This window comes from Sclerotinia sclerotiorum, genomic scaffold (genome assembly GCF_000146945.2).
Source record: "Sclerotinia sclerotiorum 1980 UF-70 scaffold_21 genomic scaffold, whole genome shotgun sequence".
Taxonomy (NCBI): Eukaryota; Fungi; Ascomycota; class Leotiomycetes; order Helotiales; family Sclerotiniaceae; genus Sclerotinia; species Sclerotinia sclerotiorum.
In genome coordinates this window covers 260877-281904 of record NW_001820815.1, presented here as the reverse complement: position 1 = coordinate 281904, position 21028 = coordinate 260877, and the positions used below count along the sequence as shown (strand labels likewise).

The 21028-nt window shown below is 39.6% G+C and overlaps 8 protein-coding genes across 8 annotated transcripts; 4 read left to right on the top strand and 4 right to left on the bottom strand.

Moving 5' to 3' along the window:
• Positions 1–816: 816 nt before the first annotated feature.
• SS1G_12472 (hypothetical protein) lies at positions 817–1395 on the bottom strand (the record flags this gene model as incomplete). Its single annotated transcript, XM_001586435.1, has 2 exons — positions 817–941; positions 1314–1395. 2 exons carry the CDS (start codon positions 1393–1395, stop codon positions 817–819), a joined length of 207 nt encoding a protein of 68 aa, XP_001586485.1.
• A 1736-nt stretch (positions 1396–3131) lies between these two features.
• SS1G_12471 (hypothetical protein) lies at positions 3132–4922 on the bottom strand (the record flags this gene model as incomplete). The annotated part of the gene is made up of 3 exons (XM_001586434.1): positions 3132–3155; positions 3269–3775; positions 3930–4922. The coding sequence occupies 3 exons, from the start codon at positions 4920–4922 to the stop codon at positions 3132–3134; spliced, it is 1524 nt and encodes a 507-aa protein (XP_001586484.1).
• A 1478-nt stretch (positions 4923–6400) lies between these two features.
• SS1G_12470 (predicted protein) lies at positions 6401–8234 on the top strand (the record flags this gene model as incomplete). Its single annotated transcript, XM_001586433.1, has 5 exons — positions 6401–6476; positions 6890–6947; positions 7475–7513; positions 7925–7949; positions 8190–8234. 5 exons carry the CDS (start codon positions 6401–6403, stop codon positions 8232–8234), a joined length of 243 nt encoding a protein of 80 aa, XP_001586483.1.
• Positions 8235–12063: 3829 nt separating this feature from the next.
• Positions 12064–13020, bottom strand: SS1G_12468 (predicted protein; the record flags this gene model as incomplete). The annotated part of the gene is made up of 6 exons (XM_001586432.1): positions 12064–12126; positions 12253–12390; positions 12441–12578; positions 12631–12729; positions 12778–12899; positions 12945–13020. The coding sequence occupies 6 exons, from the start codon at positions 13018–13020 to the stop codon at positions 12064–12066; spliced, it is 636 nt and encodes a 211-aa protein (XP_001586482.1).
• Positions 13021–14222: 1202 nt separating this feature from the next.
• SS1G_12467 (predicted protein) lies at positions 14223–14814 on the top strand (the record flags this gene model as incomplete). The annotated part of the gene is made up of 5 exons (XM_001586431.1): positions 14223–14248; positions 14349–14383; positions 14495–14624; positions 14691–14719; positions 14756–14814. The coding sequence occupies 5 exons, from the start codon at positions 14223–14225 to the stop codon at positions 14812–14814; spliced, it is 279 nt and encodes a 92-aa protein (XP_001586481.1).
• Positions 14815–15283: 469 nt separating this feature from the next.
• SS1G_12466 (hypothetical protein) lies at positions 15284–16343 on the top strand (the record flags this gene model as incomplete). The annotated part of the gene is made up of 2 exons (XM_001586430.1): positions 15284–15620; positions 15676–16343. 2 exons carry the CDS (start codon positions 15284–15286, stop codon positions 16341–16343), a joined length of 1005 nt encoding a protein of 334 aa, XP_001586480.1.
• Positions 16344–17074: 731 nt separating this feature from the next.
• On the bottom strand, positions 17075–17879 carry SS1G_12465 (hypothetical protein; the record flags this gene model as incomplete). The annotated part of the gene is made up of 2 exons (XM_001586429.1): positions 17075–17296; positions 17364–17879. The coding sequence occupies 2 exons, from the start codon at positions 17877–17879 to the stop codon at positions 17075–17077; spliced, it is 738 nt and encodes a 245-aa protein (XP_001586479.1).
• Positions 17880–19541: 1662 nt separating this feature from the next.
• SS1G_12464 (hypothetical protein) lies at positions 19542–20513 on the top strand (the record flags this gene model as incomplete). Its single annotated transcript, XM_001586428.1, has 1 exon — positions 19542–20513. One exon carries the CDS (start codon positions 19542–19544, stop codon positions 20511–20513), a length of 972 nt encoding a protein of 323 aa, XP_001586478.1.
• Between the last annotated feature and the right edge of the window lie 515 nt (positions 20514–21028).

Below are 21028 nucleotides of genomic sequence, written 5' to 3'. Positions count from 1 at the left end.
TTACTAAGTGCTTCATTTGCTTTACGGAGATTATGAATCTCAGCAGTTAAAAGCGTATTTGTATAAGCTAGGAGTTCTGTACCCTTAGCTAAAGCTGCAACTGTTTCAAATATTGGAGTAGGTGAGCTCCCTTGATGCTGAGCAATACGACTTTTCACTAAAGTAAATTGAGAGAGAGCTTCAGTTGGATTGTGAGGTGTTTGAGATTGTCATATATCAGGATCGGCTGATATTGATCTATTTGATGGAGTTCTTATTCGAATATCTAGCTTTGAAAGTACAATTTCCGGATTAAATGGGATTAGCCCAGCTCCGCGGAACCCAGCTTTACCATTTGATATAGATATTGCTTCGATATATACAGTTTTGAAGATTTGAAAGAATTTGGTTTTGGTAATATGAGTAATATACGCCTTGATAAAGTTCTCGATTTATCGACTATATGAACGCTTTAAAGGACCAAAACAACCGATATCAAGTAATTGAGTTAAATTCGAAGAATAAAATAGTAAACTAAGTAATATAATATTGTGTTCCTTGCAGTATTCCTGAAATACTGGCGATTTATGATTTTCATACCCATCAAGCACTAGCATTCGATATCTACTCACTTTCCTACTTTCAATATATTTGTTGAAGTGCTTAATTTATTCAAGACCTGTCTCATTATCTGTCCATCTATTGATAGTAGGTTTAATAAGCCAATTGTATAGTAAATCGCCTTCAGTATATCAATTTGAAAGGTGATTCGTCTTTTACTATCAAAAACAGAGGTATATTATAACCTTCTCTATCAACACAAATAATCGCTGTAGCCTATTCTCGATTGCCTGATTGTATAGCTTTGCTTTTTCCATATCGATCAGCTTTAGTAACTACTATATGTGGTGATATTTGTCCCATCATAAAGCCTGTCTCATCGAAGTTGTAGAAATCGCAGTCTAGAATATTATATTTGGCCCGCATATTCGATACTAACTGAAACCATCTTTCAATAAGCTTTGAATCTTCGCAAAGAGCTCTTTGAAAGTTATAAACACAATTAAAACATATCTTTAATTCTGTATATCGTTTCACAAAGCGATGAGCTTAGAGCTTTCCAATCTTCTTCGCACCCCGTATTTCGAGTATATAATTCGCTATATCTTCCATATCATTTATTCGAGGACTAAACCCTCTTTCATCCATATCAATTATATATTGAAAAAGCGATTTCTTCTTTAATTCCGTCATTTTATAATGTATTGATCGAGATCCAGCTTTCGGCGTTCGACCGGCTATTCTGTAGGTAAGGGTAGTATGCGGTATATTACAGATTTTAGCAGCTCTTCGCACACTTAGTTTTTTGGATGAAGCAATAGCTTGAATGGCTAGATTAATTTGCGACTCTTGCATATTGATTTGAAAGGTTGAATATGGATTTATCGCGTGTTAAAGTTGAGAGGTGGTAATTGAGGTAAAAGTGTTCCGGTTACTGATATATACCGGTTACTGATAAACCACGTTATTCTTACTTTTATCTTATTTTTATTATATTAATAGATATGTTAAAAGGAATGACCTTACACAGGGAATAGTGGGAAGCTGATAGGGCAGAACTGAGGCTATATTGGTCTTGTATATAAATCACTCATTATCTAAGTTCTACGGAAGTGCGAAGCTCTCCTACAGAGAGCTTCTCAATCTAGTCCTAATAGGACTAGTGCCCTGTGCACGTGCTACGCAGGAACCATTCACTTTAACAAGATGTTACGTGACGGTTGTTATCCCACTAGTGGCTCACGTGCACTAGCCCTGTATATAAAGACCTTCTTACTTAGAATCTTCTTAGTTCTTTAGTTTTAGATTCTAAGTAATTGAATTGACTCCGTTTACGACTTTTCCGTCACACAAGATATTCAATTCAAAGTATAATAAATATAAATAACTTAATGATTAATAATTAAAACATTTTCAAAACTCATTATAATTACTAATTAGGAGCTAATTCGTTATATCAGGATTGAATTTTGAAGTTGAATGGAAAGGTAAATATAAGAAGAACTTGCTTTGTTTAGTTTAGAAAGAGATTATCTTGAACATAATGTTACGACCAATCCTAACAGCTACTCAGGTGACTAAGCTTATGGTCACATGACCCAATATTGTCCCACCTAGAATCACTCAACTACAGGCAGTGGGACATGATGGGGGGCGATGGGATGTATAATACGAAGGTCTATATAATCAAGATGGATTTCCTTTGTATAGAGCTTCGTGCTCAAGATCAATCATTTAGTATACTCTACTATTAGTTACGAATAGCATACCATTATTGTCATTACTTAAGTCTGTTACGAGGTTTGCCGTCTAGATCACGTGGAAGTGCTCTAGGCTCTCGAGGTGGTTTATAACTAGGCGTCAAGCAGGGATTTAAAGTAATGACAATAATGCAATTCGTAACTAATAGTAGAGTATACTAAATGATTGATCTTGAGCACGAAGCTCTATACAAAGGAAATCCATCTTGGTTATATAGACCTTCATGCTAATCGTCCCCTTGGTCCCCTCGGTCCCTTCGATCAAGGAGACCGAGGGGATCGAAGGGACCATGTGATTACATAATTGGTCACATGATACGAGATCCGAAGCCGTCGTAACAAAGTCCCTGCTTGACGCCTAGTTATAAACCACCTCGAGAGCCTAGAGCACTTCCACGTGATCTAGACGGCAAACCTCGTAACAACTCTCTCTCTTTATACAAGAAACTAAAAAAGAAGAAAATAAATAAAAATGAAAATAAAAATAAAATAAATTATAATCTACTCTACTTTACTCTAATCTCCTCTCCTCTTTAAAAATCCTCTTTCTTTCTCCGAAAAAGCACCAATCCCAACCCAAAATCCCATCCCAATCCAATCCAAATCCGATTCCAGGGTATATATCCAAACCAACCAAACAACCAACGCTACACTACAACTCTGAGTCTCAAAACTCAAGTTTCCTATCCATAAGAAGAGAAAAGAATACTCTGCTCATTCACCCCCTACATATTAATATAATGTAATATAAATATAAAGTATATTAAGCCTCCTCTCCATCGAGGTTTTGGGCCTGGCTTAGCCTTATACGTTCCTTTCCTTCCATCTCCTTTAATCACCACGTAAGAAAAACAACTATTCTCTCATATCAGCCTCCCTAATACCAAAAACCACAGCATTAACAACCCCACTATTCCTTCTACAGCTCCACTTCTAATCACTGCACTTGTAGCTGCCCCCGTAACTACCGCCGCAGCAGGTAAACTCGCATTTACAAATCCCGGTCCACATTGTACATTAATCATACCAGCGGCTTGTTCATAAGTCCCCGCAATAGCACTCGATCTCACTGCACCGGCTTGTTCAAAAATCGCCATGGTATCTTTTAAACAGGAGTTACATGTTGGTTGGCTTCCGCCTGGTAGGGATACATTGACGGGTAGATAGTAGATGTAGGAATCGGTGGGAGATGAGGTATTGGTTACGGCTTGTGCGTAGCAGTATGCGCCGTTGGTGGGATCTTTGAGACAGGATGCTGTGTATAGGGTTGAGTAGGCGAGGAGACCAAGACGAGCTTGGGTTACGAGGGGATTGGCGGCAGTGAGATCTGTAGAGCAAGCGTTTGGGGAGGTGATGTTTGAGGCGATGGAGTTCATTAGGTTGGAGCATGATTGGGAGTTTGCGGAACATGAGGCATCGAGGGTTTGGGTTATACGGACGATGGATTTGGAGGCTTGGAAGAAGGAATTGGAGTTCTGCGATAGGTATTAGTTGTGGATTTATTAAGGAATTGATTTGAGGGGTGGATGAGATGAGAGGATGAATTGGACGGGAATGCGTTAATTGGCGCAATGAGTAACAATGTTTGAATGAGAAGAAACGGAATAACATTTAAAAACATAACCTTACCTGCAATAACAACGAAAAAGGTAGACAAGCTTTAAAGCTATCATCCGCCAAGAAGTTCATCATAAAACTCGAACATGTTGAAGTAACATTACTGGTAAACCCACTATCAAACGGAGTAGGTAAATTCGTAGTCGCAGTCGCAGCGGACAATTGTCCACTACTTGTATTTGAAGAAGCCAGTGTTGAAGAGGAAGAATCCGTAACTGTTGCTGTTGCTGTACCAGTAATTTGGGGTGGAGTGATGGTTGCTGTAGAGGTTATTGTTGCTACGTTTCTTTTTTCGATATTGAAATCCGAGTTGAATTCAGAGTCAAAGTCGGATTCTTCGGTACTTGATACTAGATCCCGAATTTGATCTGTGCCTTGATTTTCTAGAGGTCCTTGATTGTCTTGATCTTGAATTGAATTGTGATTCTCTCTTGCGGATTTTTCCTCCTCTTCGTCAATACCTAAACCCAAGCTATTACTTGTATGATGAGTAATTTCCCAGGTCTTAAAATCAGGTACCGAATCGCGTGGGAGTGATGGATCAGGTTGATGATCAACTAAAATAGTACCAGATCTAGCTAGTCGAGCGAGAGTCGATGCGAATAATTCGGGGATATCTTCTCTCACTTCAATCATTCGTTCTTCAATGTAAAACTCCGCCGAACATGTTTGAATGAGGAAGGAGAAGAATATGGTGAGAAATATTATTATATTATTTGGAGAAAAAAGTGTATATTTTGAAGTTGTGTATTTTTTGAAAGTAGATGTCGAACGTGTATATTTTTTGTAAGTAGATGATGAAGATGTCGAAGATGTATATTTTCTAGAAGAGAATGTCGATGATGATATGGTGGTAGGGATATGCATAAAGATAGGGATAGTCATAATTGATGCCGTTAGATCGTGCGACAAGAACCGTTGCGAAGAAATGAACAATTGCAAAGAAGATTCCCAATTCGACATGGAAACATCCTTCTCCTTCATCGTTCCCATAATTCCATCCATTTTGGTCCAAAATTAAAGATATATACGGTATATCTTTATAATCGTGGTTCCAGCATCACTTTTCCTATGTAAATCGACAACTGGTATAGTCGTCGGGCGGTGGAAAGATGTTCGATTGATGATCCAATTTGCTGATGAGGGTCGTGTTAATTGATTTGGAACCGGTGAAGAGGTGGACAATCAATTATGTTCCTGTACCTAATGTAATAAATCCTTTCCGTTCCGAATGATTCGTCCCGAGCCGGATAATGATTGTGAATGTTTGAAGGTTTAAAGGTCGAATAGATAGGTATATAGCTAAGTATTGTCTGATGTTTTCGTTTTGTTCCTTTTCCACACCTGATTCCCTTCTCGTCGATGTATAATCAAGTGAGTTATCTTATCCTCTCGTATCGTATCCGAAGTGTATGAAAAGGAATTATCGCGAAGACCTCAAAATAGAATGTAGATAAATCCTAAAAAATCAAAACAAATCCAAAACAAACCCAAAAAAAGAATGACAGTAGTTGGAAAGGAAGGAAGGAAGCCCCCAAAAATCCCTTGTATATAAATCGAAGCCGTTGATAAACTCTTTGAAGAAATTGCTCAGATCTTGTATTGATGTTGTGGGGGTGGGTGCTCGAATGATATATTTGATCTTCCTTGGGTTCTTTTACTTCCAGTTCTACATTATCCACTCTTGAAACTTTTCCTATTAAGATTATTTGCATTCAACCACACCAACCACAACCTCCTCTTTATCCGTCGATAGATAGATGTATGTATGTATCCAGGTAACCCATGTGGCATTGCACCCATTGCACCCAGTCAAAAAACCTAATTTTGGCATCTAGACTACATACATATCTCTTGATTCGACTAGAAGTTGGGATGAGATACTGCCGTAATACAAGGTAGAACAGCCATTGCAAGCCATTATGTGCCATTATGTGCCATTGTATGCGCCATCCTGGGACTTGAGTAACCAGATGAGCTAGACGAGTAAGGCTAATATTGAATTTTGGGCGTGAGGCATGGTTACGTGACGGATGTGCTCACCGATTAGTTTGTTGTGGAATAGATCCTGTGGGATTGTTGTGGTTTTGGTTTATTTGTATTTTTGTCAGATATATACTCGATTCTATCTTCTTGATAGATATAAATCCCCCAAATCCCCAAGATCTTCAAATAGAAAACATTCCAAAACGAAAACAAAAACAAAAGTAAAAATCCTCCTTCATCCAGATCCACATTTCCCGCATTCACAAGCCCAGACCCTCAGCCGACCAATTCTAGATCTCTCCCAAGAAATCCTTGTCTCAATGCAGCTCCCATCCCCCAAATAAGTAAAACACCCGGTCGCACGTTCATAAAAGTCTTTGGGGGGCCACGCCATCTGACGAATTTGCGCGATTCGTATGCGTGTTTTGAGTTGTTGACCGAAATGAGCGTTTTTGTGTTTATGGATGTGGAATCGTGGATTTGGATGATATTACGAAATGTTGGAGGTGGAGAGGTGGGAAGAAGATGGAAGCCTGGGAAGGGTAGAGACGGCAGGTAAGGGTGATACGGACGGTAGGTAAGTTAAGGTAGGGCGTTGTCTTCAATGCCATCATATGCACATGTTGGGGGCAAATCTCAAAATAGCTCATTCCTTTTCACATGACACTTTACATCCATTGTGCGAAGATGCAGAGCAGGATGCAAAGCAGATGCAGATGCAGATGGTGAGATGCAGATGAATTGGAAATGCTCGCAGAATAGGCTAATAGTAAAGCAATATTCATTAAAGTAAAAGATAGTAAAGATCAACAAAATCTAGACTTCCACCTACTTCCCGAATCAAAAATATTTAAAACAACGGTTCGGTTCCTTAACTCAAATTTCATTTCATCCATCTCTTTCGGTAATCGGAAATCAATCAAGTCAGCTAGTACTCCATGCACTCGCGGATCCAGATACTGCCCTGATCAGCATTTAGTATTTAGCATTGACTAAACCCAAAAATCCAAAAGGTGCTCTCGAGGAGGAAGAGGCGTATAAGCCGTAAAATGATTTGTGTAACCATAAGCACGGAATCAATCGTACAACCATACTGGCTGCCGGCTATGTACAGAAGTACATGGATTTTCCCCTTTTATTTACAGCACCAAGAAGGTACTGGACGCCTCTTTGCTGTACAGGATTGGTTATTGTGTAAGCAAGCAAGCTAGCAAGCAAGCTGATAGTATGTAGGCAGTAGATAAGGAGGTAAGGAGGCGATACCGTACATGGATTTTTCATTTCGATTATAGAGATAATCACCTGGCGATTAGCGAATTAGATATCAATATCAATATCAGTCAATATCAGATAGACATAATAATAAACACACCTCCTCATTCATCTTCCATCCAACCCAATCGCCAACAAGAACTTCAAGATCAACCAACATAACTCACTAAGTATGCATTCGATAATCAGCCTTATCACATATATCAATCAATCACAATCCTGTACTTTTAGATTTCTAGATTTCCAAATCTGTGAACCATAACAACCGTTTCGCTTCCAACGCAATCTAATGCAGACAGATATCCGGGAGTTTTCATAAGTATTGGATCCGAGATGTTGTGAGGTTGAGACTTACGAGTTGGATCCCCTACTAACCTATAAGGCGCCACCAATATATATTTTTATATTTTCCGTAGGTTAATTAGGTACATGAATGGGATTTTATACGGTTTCAGTATTAGTATCGATATCAAGAAGTAAAGGAAGAGAGTGGTAATGTGAGTAAGAGGCGAGTATCTAGGTTAAGAAGAAGGATTAAACGAACTCATATCAATGAATGGATTTAGATCCTATTATTAGGTAGATGATCGCATTTTGCAGCTCAGCTCAGGCTCCGAACTGGGGATTTAAATCCTTATGATGAAAGATATCAAAACCCTTTATCAATCAATCACTTTATATTAGGTAAGGTCTTACTTGTAAAACATAGTACGATCCGTAGATAGGAAAATAATAGTATAATTTTATAGGAGGTATGGCATCTATGGTTATGGTGTATACTTCTAGAATACTGTATTGCCGTACTGTGTACTATGTAATATACAGAGTAGAATACAGTATTGTCGTACTGATGTACTGTGCACTATATAGTATATAGAGTAAAATACTGAATGACTTACCTACATTCCTTAAGCTTTTCCTCCCTCATAGATCCGAATGATGAACCAACTGATGAATAGGGTTAGGGTTAGGGATAACTCCTTGAATACTGACTGTACAGAGTCCTGATCACAGTTAGGGTTAGGAGATGTGCAACAAAAGATCTCAGGAGCACACTAAACCCCTCTAGTTCTGATTACGTTCATGTTCACGTGAAAAATGGAGCTAAATTTGGCCAATGAGGTGTGTTGGATGGGCAGGGGTTGGATGGGATAGGATATCTACTGCTGGAGAATTGTATCTTCATTTTGTAAGATATGATCAATCATCAGGTTGGTATGTATTATTTTATTTTTTATTTATCTTTTCATGATTCGTATATTTCTCTATATAGAGTTCCCAAGGCGATTTATGGTAATGGATTAAGCATATCTCTGGCCATGGATCGAGACATTGGCCTTATTAACCCAGTAGCCCAATATAAAACAAGTCGCCCGGTTGTCACGATTCATTAATTCACGTGACCTCGAGGACCTTTTGGACCTTAGGGTCCCAGAGGTCCTCAAAAGATGATATAGGGTATATAAACATTCATTTAGTCTCGTAGTTAAGGAGCTTCGTGCTCAACTTAGTTATCAATTAGTTTACCCACATTCTACTTGATCTAGTAACGACTTCACTTCCAAGTGAATACCAGTGATAAAGCCTTAACCCACAACTACCAACCAGACGAAACCTTAGGCAGCCGCTGCCTTTAGTACAGTATCGTTACACCGGTCCACTAAGCCCAATCCTTGGAGCACGATACAACCATAGAATTGGCGACATGTAAGAATAAACAGACATTTGAGCTGCTGCCACAAACTCAATGATATCTCCATTTCCACTGGAGAGTACTTGATTTTAGTACCGTTATAATGCTCTTGCGATATTGAACAAAGTCTTAGGTCAATCCCGGCTAATACAGGTAGGTGGTAAAGGTCAAGTTTGACCACAAAACCAGACACGAGCCTTAACGGATCAGGCATGGCTTTTCGAATTCGACTGCCATCGAATCTAGAAATCTCACTTTTTTTTTTCTCTATGTTTAACCACTTTACTTCTCTTTACGCGTTGGGAATAGGGATAGGCATAGGGAGAAATGGTAATTAAGTCTAGTACCCTACTTTTAGGTCACCTCTAATATAGGCCACCCTTTTATACCAAAAATAACGATTTTGATTTATTAATTATTTGTGACGGAAACCCCTGCTTTCCTCCCACCCTTATTATATAAGAAACCTCAGGTACATTAACCATGTCCACACATGATACGATTACTCGAGATTAGTATGCGATTTAGGTGACCTGAGGATCAGATCCGGACAAGTACTAGGTATCAATGGTTATCGGTAAAGTAAGATCATTGGAGGAATAAATATGACTTCTTTTTGCCTAGCCATTGCGGCTAGGCCATTCATTTGTGTATATATAGAGTAGCTATCCCCATCTACAGGTGCTCTTCACCTGTAGATTCTAAGTTAAATACAATTGCTGGTCTATAAACACCCTTTTGGTCACAAAATCCTATACAAATTGAAAATCATAATTTCAACTTTCAATTTCTCAATCAAAAAAATTACGAAAAATCTGAAATTTTCAGAAGTTATTATTATATAAATTAAAAATTTGTATTCCAAATTTCATTGAATTATATTCATAGATAAGAAAGTTATAAAGCTTAATTTTTGTTATTTTTGGTGAGGAAAGTGGCCCATATTAGGGGGTGGCCCAAAAGTAGGGTACTAGACTTAAACCTAATCCGCCGTCGGAAAACAAAGGCGATGAAAATTCTTGCTGATTTCACGCAGGCTTTACGACGGATAGGAAGATTCCAGCTGTTGAGTAATAGTATAATGCCAAACTGGAGAGGTTTTGGCTATTAGGAGACCAACCAATCTTACGGAATGAGTTGACTGTCAGCTTGAAAATCCTTGCTTCTCGCAAAGGACTACCTTTATTATCATGACGCTTAAATCTGTGGAAGACTCTTCCTCTTCAGTGTATGATGACCGGCCATTATGCAAGTACGTATATTGCTCAGTTATATTCTTCTCATCCAACACAGCAGAACTACAGGTAATATGAGCAGCGGTGGTGGCTCATCGAAAATGATGCAGGTTAATGTATAGAGCTAGGAAGACTTGACACCTGGACACTTCCGTTACGGCAAAAGTGTTCTATGATGATTGATGATTCATATCTACTTTATCGGTGGTGACGCCGCAAATTAGATGGATATGATAATTATGAAATATCCCACAAAAACACTGTCTCTTGAGTTTACAATTGGAGAGTTATAAGGAAAGCGGCTGACATCAATGAAGAAGCGTAACATACATATGTTGCGGGCATATGTTTCGGGAAAATGTTCACCAGTTCCATCGAGATAATAGCCTTCAGGTTTCTAAGATGAATAAGTGTTTCATTTTCAGGTCGTCGGAGGCAGGGTCGTCGCACGTGAGGGCTAGTTGCTCATTATGAAGTCTTCAATAACTTCTCCTTTTCAGTTTGTGGCTGTGTGACCAAGCAGTACGCATACCTTGGCGACCTGCTGGATGCGGAGAATCAATTGTCAATTCCTGCTTTGGCTTTTCCAATTTTCTTCCTTCCACTACGGAATTGGTAATGCTAAAAAAAAAAAAAAAAAGTTGACATTAACTCAATTAATGTTTTCTGCGCATTACATCTTTTCTCGAAATCCTCCATCTCCCGAGATCCGTTGCCTCGCATTACACGAGAGATTGAGCCAATTAACAATGCCAGCACAAATGAAGTCACTTAGTCGAATCACGATATAATCGAGCCTCCTTGTATCCTCTTCACCTCTTCACTGGGATGACCTCTTCTTTGTCTTTGATTCGCTGGTTCATTGCACCAAGAAGCAATCAGCATATTCTACTCTGGCAACTAGACAAACCCGAGCATAGTGCGTTTAAAGAGGTGAAACTGGAGCTGGGTTTCGAAGATATTGACGACATCAGAGATGGACCAATAGGTTGTTCGAGCTAATGGAGTTTTTGGGGGAATTATCATGGGGATAGGCAAGATCATTTAGGAATAGTACCTTGAGCTAAAGCCTGTGATTCCTTCCATGTGCTTAGCACTCACGGAGACAGGCATGCATATGGTAGACAAAGCCTCCAACGAAACTACTGCGGTTATCATTATCTATTTAAATGCTACTTTTTCTATTTAGAGATCAGTACGTTGTTTATTAAGCACCGCCTGCATTTCTCTGAGCTTTGGCTCCTTCCACTCGAAGTTTTGAAGGTTGAAAGTAGAACCTCGGTGTGCACTTCCTGTAACTCAAGTTTCACGAAAGGGAATGTTTTGTACGCCTGGGGGCAGCTACAATATGGTAAATCAACCTAAGGCTACTAGCACTATGCTACTGCTACAACACTTCATTGTGGGCATCCTTCCATGACACCTGCTCTGGATTTTGAGTTGGTAATTTTGCTGAAAAGTACACCAATGGCTGGCTTACCAAAAAAATACCATCATTAATGTCCTTAGTGGTCATCTCAAAGTGTAAATACCTGTTGAATTCGGAGATCTTTTGTTCAATGCGAGATACCTCATGATCCATTCTAACTTTATTTTTGTGAATTCTTATCACTCGCATCTCTGGTTCTGTCGCGGAACCAGAGCACTTTCGGTATAATTAAGCATTAAAAGTTTCAATTATCAATTGTTGTAGCTAAGCAGTTAAGCTGCAAATATATCTTCAATAAAGGAATGTACTAGAAATTGGGCCTTTAGAATTCATGATGCTTTGAAAGTGAAATATTGAAAGTAAATAAAGGAAAGAGCCTAGACTCGAGGGATTTTGCTCTCCGCATACATTATATTATCCAAACATATGCATGCATTACCAGAATCATAGGATTTCAATGCTGAATTTGCAACAGCCACTGTGTTTGCATGTCCTCCGTCCTTGAATGAAAGCAAACCAAAGAAAAGTTCTTCAACTACATATAGCCAAGTTCCAACTTCCATTTCTGTCTCCTTGTGATACCACTATATCTTTCTACATATTTTTTTACTTATTCTTTGTGAGCATGTCGGCTATTAACATAGCTCAGCTCAGGTTCTCGCTTGGAGTTCTGGATAGCGATTAGTGGATAAAATGAAGACTGAGATTTGCTCAACATACAACGTAGCTCAATTCAGGCTCACGCTTAGAGTTAACGTAGCTGAGTTCAGGCTCCGCTTCACGCTTGGAGTTGACATAACTCAACTCGGGTTCACGTTTGGAGTTGACATAGCTCAGCTCAGGTTCTCGCTTGGAGTTCTGGATAGCGATTAGTGGATAAAATGAAGACTGAGATTTGCTCAACATACAACGTAGCTCAATTCAGGCTGACGCTTAGAGTTAACGTAGCTGAGTTCAGGCTCCGCTTCACGCTTGGAGTTGACATAACTCAACTCGGGTTCACGTTTGGAGTTGACATAGCTCAGCTCAGGTTCTCGCTTAGAGTTCTGAAAACTTGTCAATAGACATACACTGTAGAATAGGACTTCCTAAACACACCACATAACTCAACTCTGGCTCCCGCTTGGAATTGACGTAGCTAAGCTCTGGTTCACGCTTAGAATTGACATAGCTCAATTCAGGCTCCCGCTTCGAATTCTATACTTTTGTAAGCTAAATGCTAGGCCATACCTGTATGAAACCTACCACGTAGCTCAATTCCGGTGCGCGGCTGTTCACATAAGACAGCTCTGGGTCACGTTTAGCCATAAACCAATCGAGCTGAGCATACTCGGCATCTAACAAACCTCGAGCTTTAACTTCTCCTTCTTAAAGTCAGTGATGATATTTTTGTTCTCAGAGAGAATGCAGACCTTGGACGGGGCTCATAGGAGCAGCATAAGCGAGACTGATGATGGCTGTAGCCAAAATTGCGGTCATTCGTGCCATTTTGAGGGAGGATTCTTTGGGAATATTGGGATCTTGTGGTTATTTGTTGTAGCTTGGCTTTATATGTTGAATTGAATGCTTAGTGAAAGGTGATGCCGGCTCTGTAGCTACGACCAGTTTATATAGATTATTCTTGACGTTCAAAGGAAATGAAAAAAGCATAGACTTGTTTGGTCTACCTGCAAAGCTGATGGGAAGATCCGAAGATAGTGCACAAGACCATTGTATAGAGTTACATGCCTCGAATAATTGTAACTTCCCGTTATCTTGTCGCCGACCTATTCTCTTCGTTCATACGAGATAAGATAATCCTGGCAAAGAAGGGTGTTGTAATACCTTTTTAGACATACATTTGTGTGCATGACTGACGTGATCTGTGACAGCGATTCGGTGAGTCTATAAGGTTATGAATTCGGCAACCGAATTCATACCCGAGATAGATTCGAGGGATCTGAAAGGCGTGAGAAATCGTTAATTAGACCCTAGTATCTTTGTAGAATAAATCGGCGAGTCAGATTGCGTCGAAAAAGACACATTCCAAATTAGAAAATTATGACACTACAGAAATCCCCGCTGCAAAGAAAACCTAATCGAAGTAAACATTCAAAAAAATGCCTCAGTGTACTTTTGATTTGCCACCAGTCAATGGTTTATGTTTGCTGATGACGGTCGGTGTAGATAATAGTATTATAAGTCACTTTAGACAACTGCATCTGCACATGTATGGGTCAATTGCGTTACATACCGAAAAGTAAGAACAGAGGGATGGGAAGATGTTGTGGAATCAAAGTGTGCGTGCGCAAACGAGAATTATGTGGGGAGCAAGCGGGGTAGTGATAGAATAGATCGGTAGATCGAAAAAAGGACGGAGTAAAGGGCTCTTCTTCATCACAATAGCAGGGCAAAGCTACAATGATCTAAGGTTCTAGTGTATTCATTAGGAAAAGTAATTTTGGCAGAAGTAATTTCTCATATGCATAGCTCTTACCGACTAAAATTACCTTACCGCAAGAGCCTTTACTAAAGCGTTTCAGGTATGTCCCGGAGAGGAGACAGGTTTTGCATGGTCCTCGTACCATTAGCTAGGTGTAGATCACAATGACTATGAGTTTACTCATACTACTACTGTAGAGTATCTTAACATACGTTTAGTTTATCTCCAATCCAATTCCGTGCGTACAACACGATACTCACAAACAATGATGCCACTTTTAGATGTCTATATGAGGTATGACTGACGTGAATTTTATACCTATCAAAGAGCTAATGGGGATAAAGATGCAAAAGTGTCTTAATTTACCCTTCTTTGCTGCTAACCTATCTACCAGTGCTAATTCCATATTCAAATCTGAGCCTGAAAAAGGTAAAGCCGTCCAAAACCCGCTTAAATTTGGACTCGGAACCCTGACCCACACTATACTAGATAACTTTTCCAAGCAATGATGTTACAATATACTATTAGATATCTGTGTAGTATCTTCTCCTCAAATCAAGGTCGGATTATTATGTGTACGACCGGACGAAAAAAATAAAGTTTGCCACGGAAACGGGAGAGTAACCCGAAACTACGATGCCGAGAATAAATTGTCGTCTTGCATGCATTCGTATGTTACTGCATGAGTTGACTTGCATATTCCTGCATAAACTGGTTCTAGATAATGGTACATTAGCAAGCTCATCTTGTCCTGGCTGAAAGAGAGTACAGCAGCATACTATTCCCATACCTAAACAATAGGTTACGGTTTGACTGCCGGGAAGTTATTGCAAGTTCGCGCAACAGACCGAACATTTTAAGTAACAACCCTAATTTAGCTAAAAAAGAGTAAATTAAAATCAACTAGCTATACATACTAGCGCCTAAAATATCAAAATATAATAATAATAATAATAATGATAATAATAATAATAATAACAATAATAATAATATTGAAAATATTATAATCATTTTCTAAAATAATTTAAAATATCTGATTTATTTTTCACAATATCCACTTAAAGGAGTATTGGTGTACTAATTTAAATGGAGTAAATATAGAGGTGATACAAGAATTTCCCATTTTATTAACTTCATCAGTTCAACGCTGTCCTAAGTACGGACAACCCGAGTACTGGTATCTGATTTATCTCATACCCTTAGCTGCACGACCTAGAAAAGACCTCATCTTCTGAAATTCGTCTGTAAAACAGCTACTCTGTCATTGCCCTTCTGTATCCGCATTTTTCTTCTCACTCCTTCCATCGTCAACATTTTCCACTACCAAAAATGGGGTTCAATCAAAGGATACTACAGATGTTCAACCACAATAAATCATTTACGTATGCAGAATTGAGCCCCTCACTTAATAATTCGGATGGTGAATATAAGGACGAGGATCGATTTCTCAACCGCTTCTCTGCTGGCGCCGACTCATTCGAACACAATGAAAAGGAACAGCCTAGCAGCTGCCACAAGAATCATTCATTTTTGAGGTGTTTGGGATGGCTGAATGGACTTTTCTTCTGTCTGTCACTTTACTTGTTCACAGCAGCTATGGTCAATTGGAAGCAAGCTCCAGGTGGAGGGGAGCGAAACTGGGCCCTGAAGCAAGTCTCGGAAAAATGTAAGTGCCAAATTATCCCCTCTACTGAAGATATATCTCACTGAGGATAATACAGCTCCTGTTCTGGATGCGATTGACATTCCACTTTCTACCTGGCGACTGAATGGCACCTTTTTGGAAAGGGAGGGCGAATCAATCTATCGTCAGCCTCCTTCTCCTGAAGTTGACGCAGCCTGGGCTCGTATTGAGACTCAAAATCCAATTCCTCTGTCAAGACAGGATCTCGTGAATCAAGGCAAAGATCCAGAAATGTACGCCAAGTTTCCAAAGTCATTCGGCTTCGGCCCAGACGCCTACATCGGAAGAATCGATGTCTTTCACCAAATTCATTGTCTCAACCGGCTGCGGATGCATCTGTGGTGGAATGTGGATTATTATTATCCAGATGAAGAGATGGGTAAATATCACCAGCTTCATGCTTCTCATTGCGTGTACGCCTTGCTTCAGAATCTTATGTGTCAGGGTAACGTCGATACCTACGGACACTATTGGGTTGATATGCAGGAGAATGCTGTTCCGGATTTCAATATCAATCACAAGTGCCGGGACTTTGAAGCCATACTTCAATATCATGATGAGATTGCAATACCGCTGGAGAAGTTTGGTGCTTTGAGGCGACCTGAAGGAGAACCGGTCAGGCATATGACGCATGAAGCGAAGGAGATCTTTCGCTGGTTTGATAATCACCCAGATAATGGACAAGATGGGACAGAGATTTTGTGATTGATTAAGCTTAACTAGCAGCCTAAAGATCAGAAGAATATATGAATTTTCTTTTAGTTGAATATCTGTAGATAGCATCAGCATATTTGAGTACTCAAGCTTTAATCACCGAATCTTAAAGTCATAAACTTGAATTGGTACATTCAAAATTTGGCTTTTCTTTCAAAATGACCTACTAAAGACTGTAATTTTATGGGTGATAAGAAGAGCAAAATTAATCTGCCTAGAAGTTTAAGATCACTTCGTTTGACGATACGAAGGTCATCAAAGGTATCTGTGAACAATATCAGGATTCTTCCCTCACCACTTGCAGCCTATGCAAGTGCAATATTACTGCTATTTTTTAAGCAAAAGATATGTGTTGATCACGATTAGCAAATTTGGCAGCATTTTAAAACCTATTAGTTATTCCAAAATGTAGTTGAATCTAAAAACCGTTCAAAGAGGGAATATCTGAGAACCGTAACAGGGATGGACAAAATGTTACTGAATTATCTGCTGGTAGTACGCCGACGGAGTGGAGATTATCATTAACTCAGTAAATGCTGAATTTCTTGCAACGTAAATAAGTCATATTTGGGCTGAACAGAACAAAGTGCTTCTCAGATTCATTGTTATCTAGCATACTATATCTTTCAATCTGCGTATTTCTAACATCCGCTAAAACTCGTTCTTACTTCCTCCTAATATAAATCCAGTAGTTGGTTCCTTTGTTTTCTTGTTCTCGAAACTCAGGTTACTGGAATAGCGCGATGACTGAACACACTAGTCCGACCAAGAGCTGCTCTCCAGACTGGTTTACTTTCACTAAGAAGCACTTTTTCCCGAAGAGCACTTGCGTTACGGCATTGATGCTCATGGCCCATCCCATCTATTCCATCCACCACTTTACCCATGGCGTTGGTCGTTGGTTTGGGAACCTCAAGAGTATCGTCGGCCGTACAAATGATTCCCTAATAAATAGTACAATTTCAGCATCATAATACTTTTGTCAACTAATTTGAGATCTAGACCACTTACCTGAGCGATATAATCCAGACAGTGGAGGAAATGAAGTGGATTTTTCGACCATTCGGCCCCTTGGACTTCATGATCATGATTCATATCTCCACCAAACAACATTGTCCTAATCATTCCCAGACAATGCAGCTGATGAAACATAGTCACGCCGTATCCTTTTACAACTCCATCTCCTTCGTCGACCATAATGAAGCCGCCATTTGGGGTAAGAAGATATTCATCCCAGTTCACATCCTCAGCATCGCCAATTGCAGCTTCAAGCGCTGGAATTGGTTGAAAAACCTTGGGATAAAGATCACTTGCTGGTAGGTTCTGGATTGTGGCTCCAGCAGTGTTGCCTTGAGCTTCGGGACAGATCTGATACACAACGAGCTTTTGTACTGGGGCGATGAATGGAAGTAATTCTTTGTGTGCTAGTAAAACAAAAGTCGATATAATTGCTGTGGATAGAAAGATCGTGTATAAAACGAAGCGAAGAGGATGTGAACCTGTGTCGGGTTTATATTTGTTTTCCATAGTGGCGGTGGTATGGCTGCGAACGTGTAAGATATGGTCAGAAAGCAAAAGATATAAGGTGGGAAGCGGTGGGAGCTATATTTCCCTAAGTACAAAAGGTGAGGAACGGGGCTTACATGTGATAGCCTTATACTATATTGGCCGATGGGAAACTATTTTTATGCTCAGATGAACATGTAGTGGTAAGCAAGTATCTAGGGCATAATGAAAGATACAGAATTCTTATAACTGGAGGAACCCAAGAGGCAGATTTATCGGCCTTGCCTTTGAATTCAATGATGAGGGTATAGGTCTTACGTTAGTCATTCGGAGCAGATATCTGAGACGGATCCTGATATCAAAGAATTTCCAGTGTGACATAAATAGCATGAGTATGCATCGGCTTTTGAGCGAAATTTTAGTATAATTTTCAGTCTATGATATTTTAGTATACTTATTAGTATTATTCTTCAAAAATAATTATAGTATTAAAACCAATTATTAGTTAATAAAGTTTATAAATAATTCTTATAACTTTGTTAGTGATTTAAGTCATGGTAAAAAAATCTTGACTTATTAAAATGAATATAAATCCAAGTAAATATACTAGAATTATAATAATATTTCTAATAGTTAATTATTAATCCCAATAATTTAATCTCTAGATCTCTACAATAAAGAATAAGAAATAAACTATGAAAAGCCTTATTTTCTAAATATAAATTAATCACTAAATCAACCTATGATTATATACTAACTACCCAAGGCTACTATATGACTAGAGAATCGACTACAATCTCGCAAATGTTATAATCAAATGATAAGAGAATTAAACACAAATTCGGAATCTACATCAATCGTTACTTTGCCGAAAAAACTCCTTCCGAAGTCTATCATTCTAAAAATTTAGCTACAGATGAAGTATAACCCAACGATAATTACATATCCTTGTTTCAGCTTATATCTAATCTCTAGCGTATGTCACGTCTGTACAATAAACGAGGCAACTACCGAGCCGAGCCCGGTGGCCCTTACTATTTTATTGGTAAATAAACTTCCCGTAACCTTAAAAAATCGGATCAGATAGTCGGGTTATGCATCGAGGACTCGAGACCAATAGTTTGGATCTGACGATAATATTAGCATTCCCGTCTTCGAATTCATAGTCTAACCTTTTATTTACACGTCATATAATTACTTCTGTATTATGTTCGACAACGTGAATGCTACAAGTGGGCATATAGATGGTGGGGGTTGCAGAAATATTAAGATACTCCGCACGACGATGAAGCTGAAGTTATGTCTGGTTCTCCGCAGGTGCGGTTATACTGATCATCAAGAATATGCAATATGATATTATTTCTGGGAGTCAAGTAATCTTGGGGATAAATCATATTTTCTGCAAGTGCTGTGGTACTAGAATTGATTCGAGCCGATAAGCTCTCCCTCTTGTATATTGTCAGGGTTAATTCAATCGCCAACATCCTTTGATATATCCAGGAATTTGAAGTCTTACCTCGTTATATTGCAATATTCCAAAGACATATACTTCTTATTCTTGGTATATTTGATAATCTTGAATCTTCAACCCCCAATTTTCAACATCCAACGTCCAACATCCAACCTTCAACATCCAATCTTCAAATCTTTCTCCTTTCTTTATCCGCACACGACCTACAAATAATGTCAGCTCCATACACCCCCAAAGCAATCCACTACGAAGAAGGTCTCGAGGACCAAGAATTCCAATCAGAGAAAGACGACAACGATGATAACTCCAAAACAGACGAAGAAGAATTATTTCTCCAGCGGCCAAATTTTCCCTCCCACCAAAAACAACACAGCAACAAGCAAAAAGTCTACTTGATAACTGCATTCGCTATCCTCATTTGCATTGTATCCATTACATTCGGAACATACTCCACCGTGCGTTTTCAAGCCTTGAAACATAAATGCCACGGCGCGGATTCCCAGCACAAATCACTGTCAGGTATAGAACAGCACTCTCATTCAAACCATGGAAACCACGAGCACGAACACAAGCACGAACATGAGCACGAGCATCAAGACTCCCCCACCCTATCTACCCACCCAAGCACCCCCAACCCCACAAACCCCTCCATCGACTGCGGCACCACCGAAAGCACCGCCAAAGCCGCAAACTGCACTTTCAACCTAATGTCCTTCTCCTACGTTCCCCCCTTCTGCACAGACACCACACTCCTCCCTCAATTCACCAATTCCCACGCTACGCTCCCCCCGGACTCAGCCGGTACATTCCCCTGGTACCGATGGTCCAACCGCACCGATCCCATACCGCAAGATGCCAACGAACTTAGTAAATACCCATTTATCTGGACGACGCACGAGTGGCACATCGCGCACTGTTTGTATAATTGGGCGTTGACTAGTGAGGCGGTGGGGAGGGTTCTGGCGGGTGAAAAGAATGTGTGGGTTTTGGGGGATGCGGTCGAGGGGGCGCATATTGCGCATTGTAATGGGTTGGTTTCTGATAGGGTTACTAGTGGGTTGACGCCGTTGAGGGCGTTTAGGGCGATTGGGAGGTGTGTTAGGTTAGATGTTGAGGGGGGTGAGGGTGTTGCTTTGGAGGGGGATTCTTTTGCGAGTTCTCGGGGCCATGTCCATGGGGATTGATGAGTTTGTGCTTGTAGTTTTTTGTTTGGTGTGGAAAGTCCGGGTATCAATGCATTGTGCATGTTAAGGTGTAGGGATATCTAATCTTGTTATTCAAATTGTTGGTATATTATATTATATAATTATAGGTCTGAATCCAAAACTACGTAATAGTCTCTAAGCAGATATTGAGCATATATAACGTTTACCCAATATTAGAGCCAAGTATTTGCACGGTATGTGTATCCCAGCTTAATTACTATTTTCTAAATGTGACATAAGCTCAAGACCCAACTGTGGGGTTCAAAATGAAAAGAGAACTCGCGATCTTGAAGAGATAGAAATTATACTTTCCCACTATTTCTTTTTCGCAGTAGAACTAACGGGTAAGAAATTCGATAGTTTGCAACCATGATTGAAAAGCTTAAATTTCACGCAAATGAGTTGAGAACTTGCCTTGAGTTAGCTAATATTCATATGTCTAAACTCTCCCAGCCCTTTACTTCTTGGCCTAGGCCGTAAACTTCGACATACAA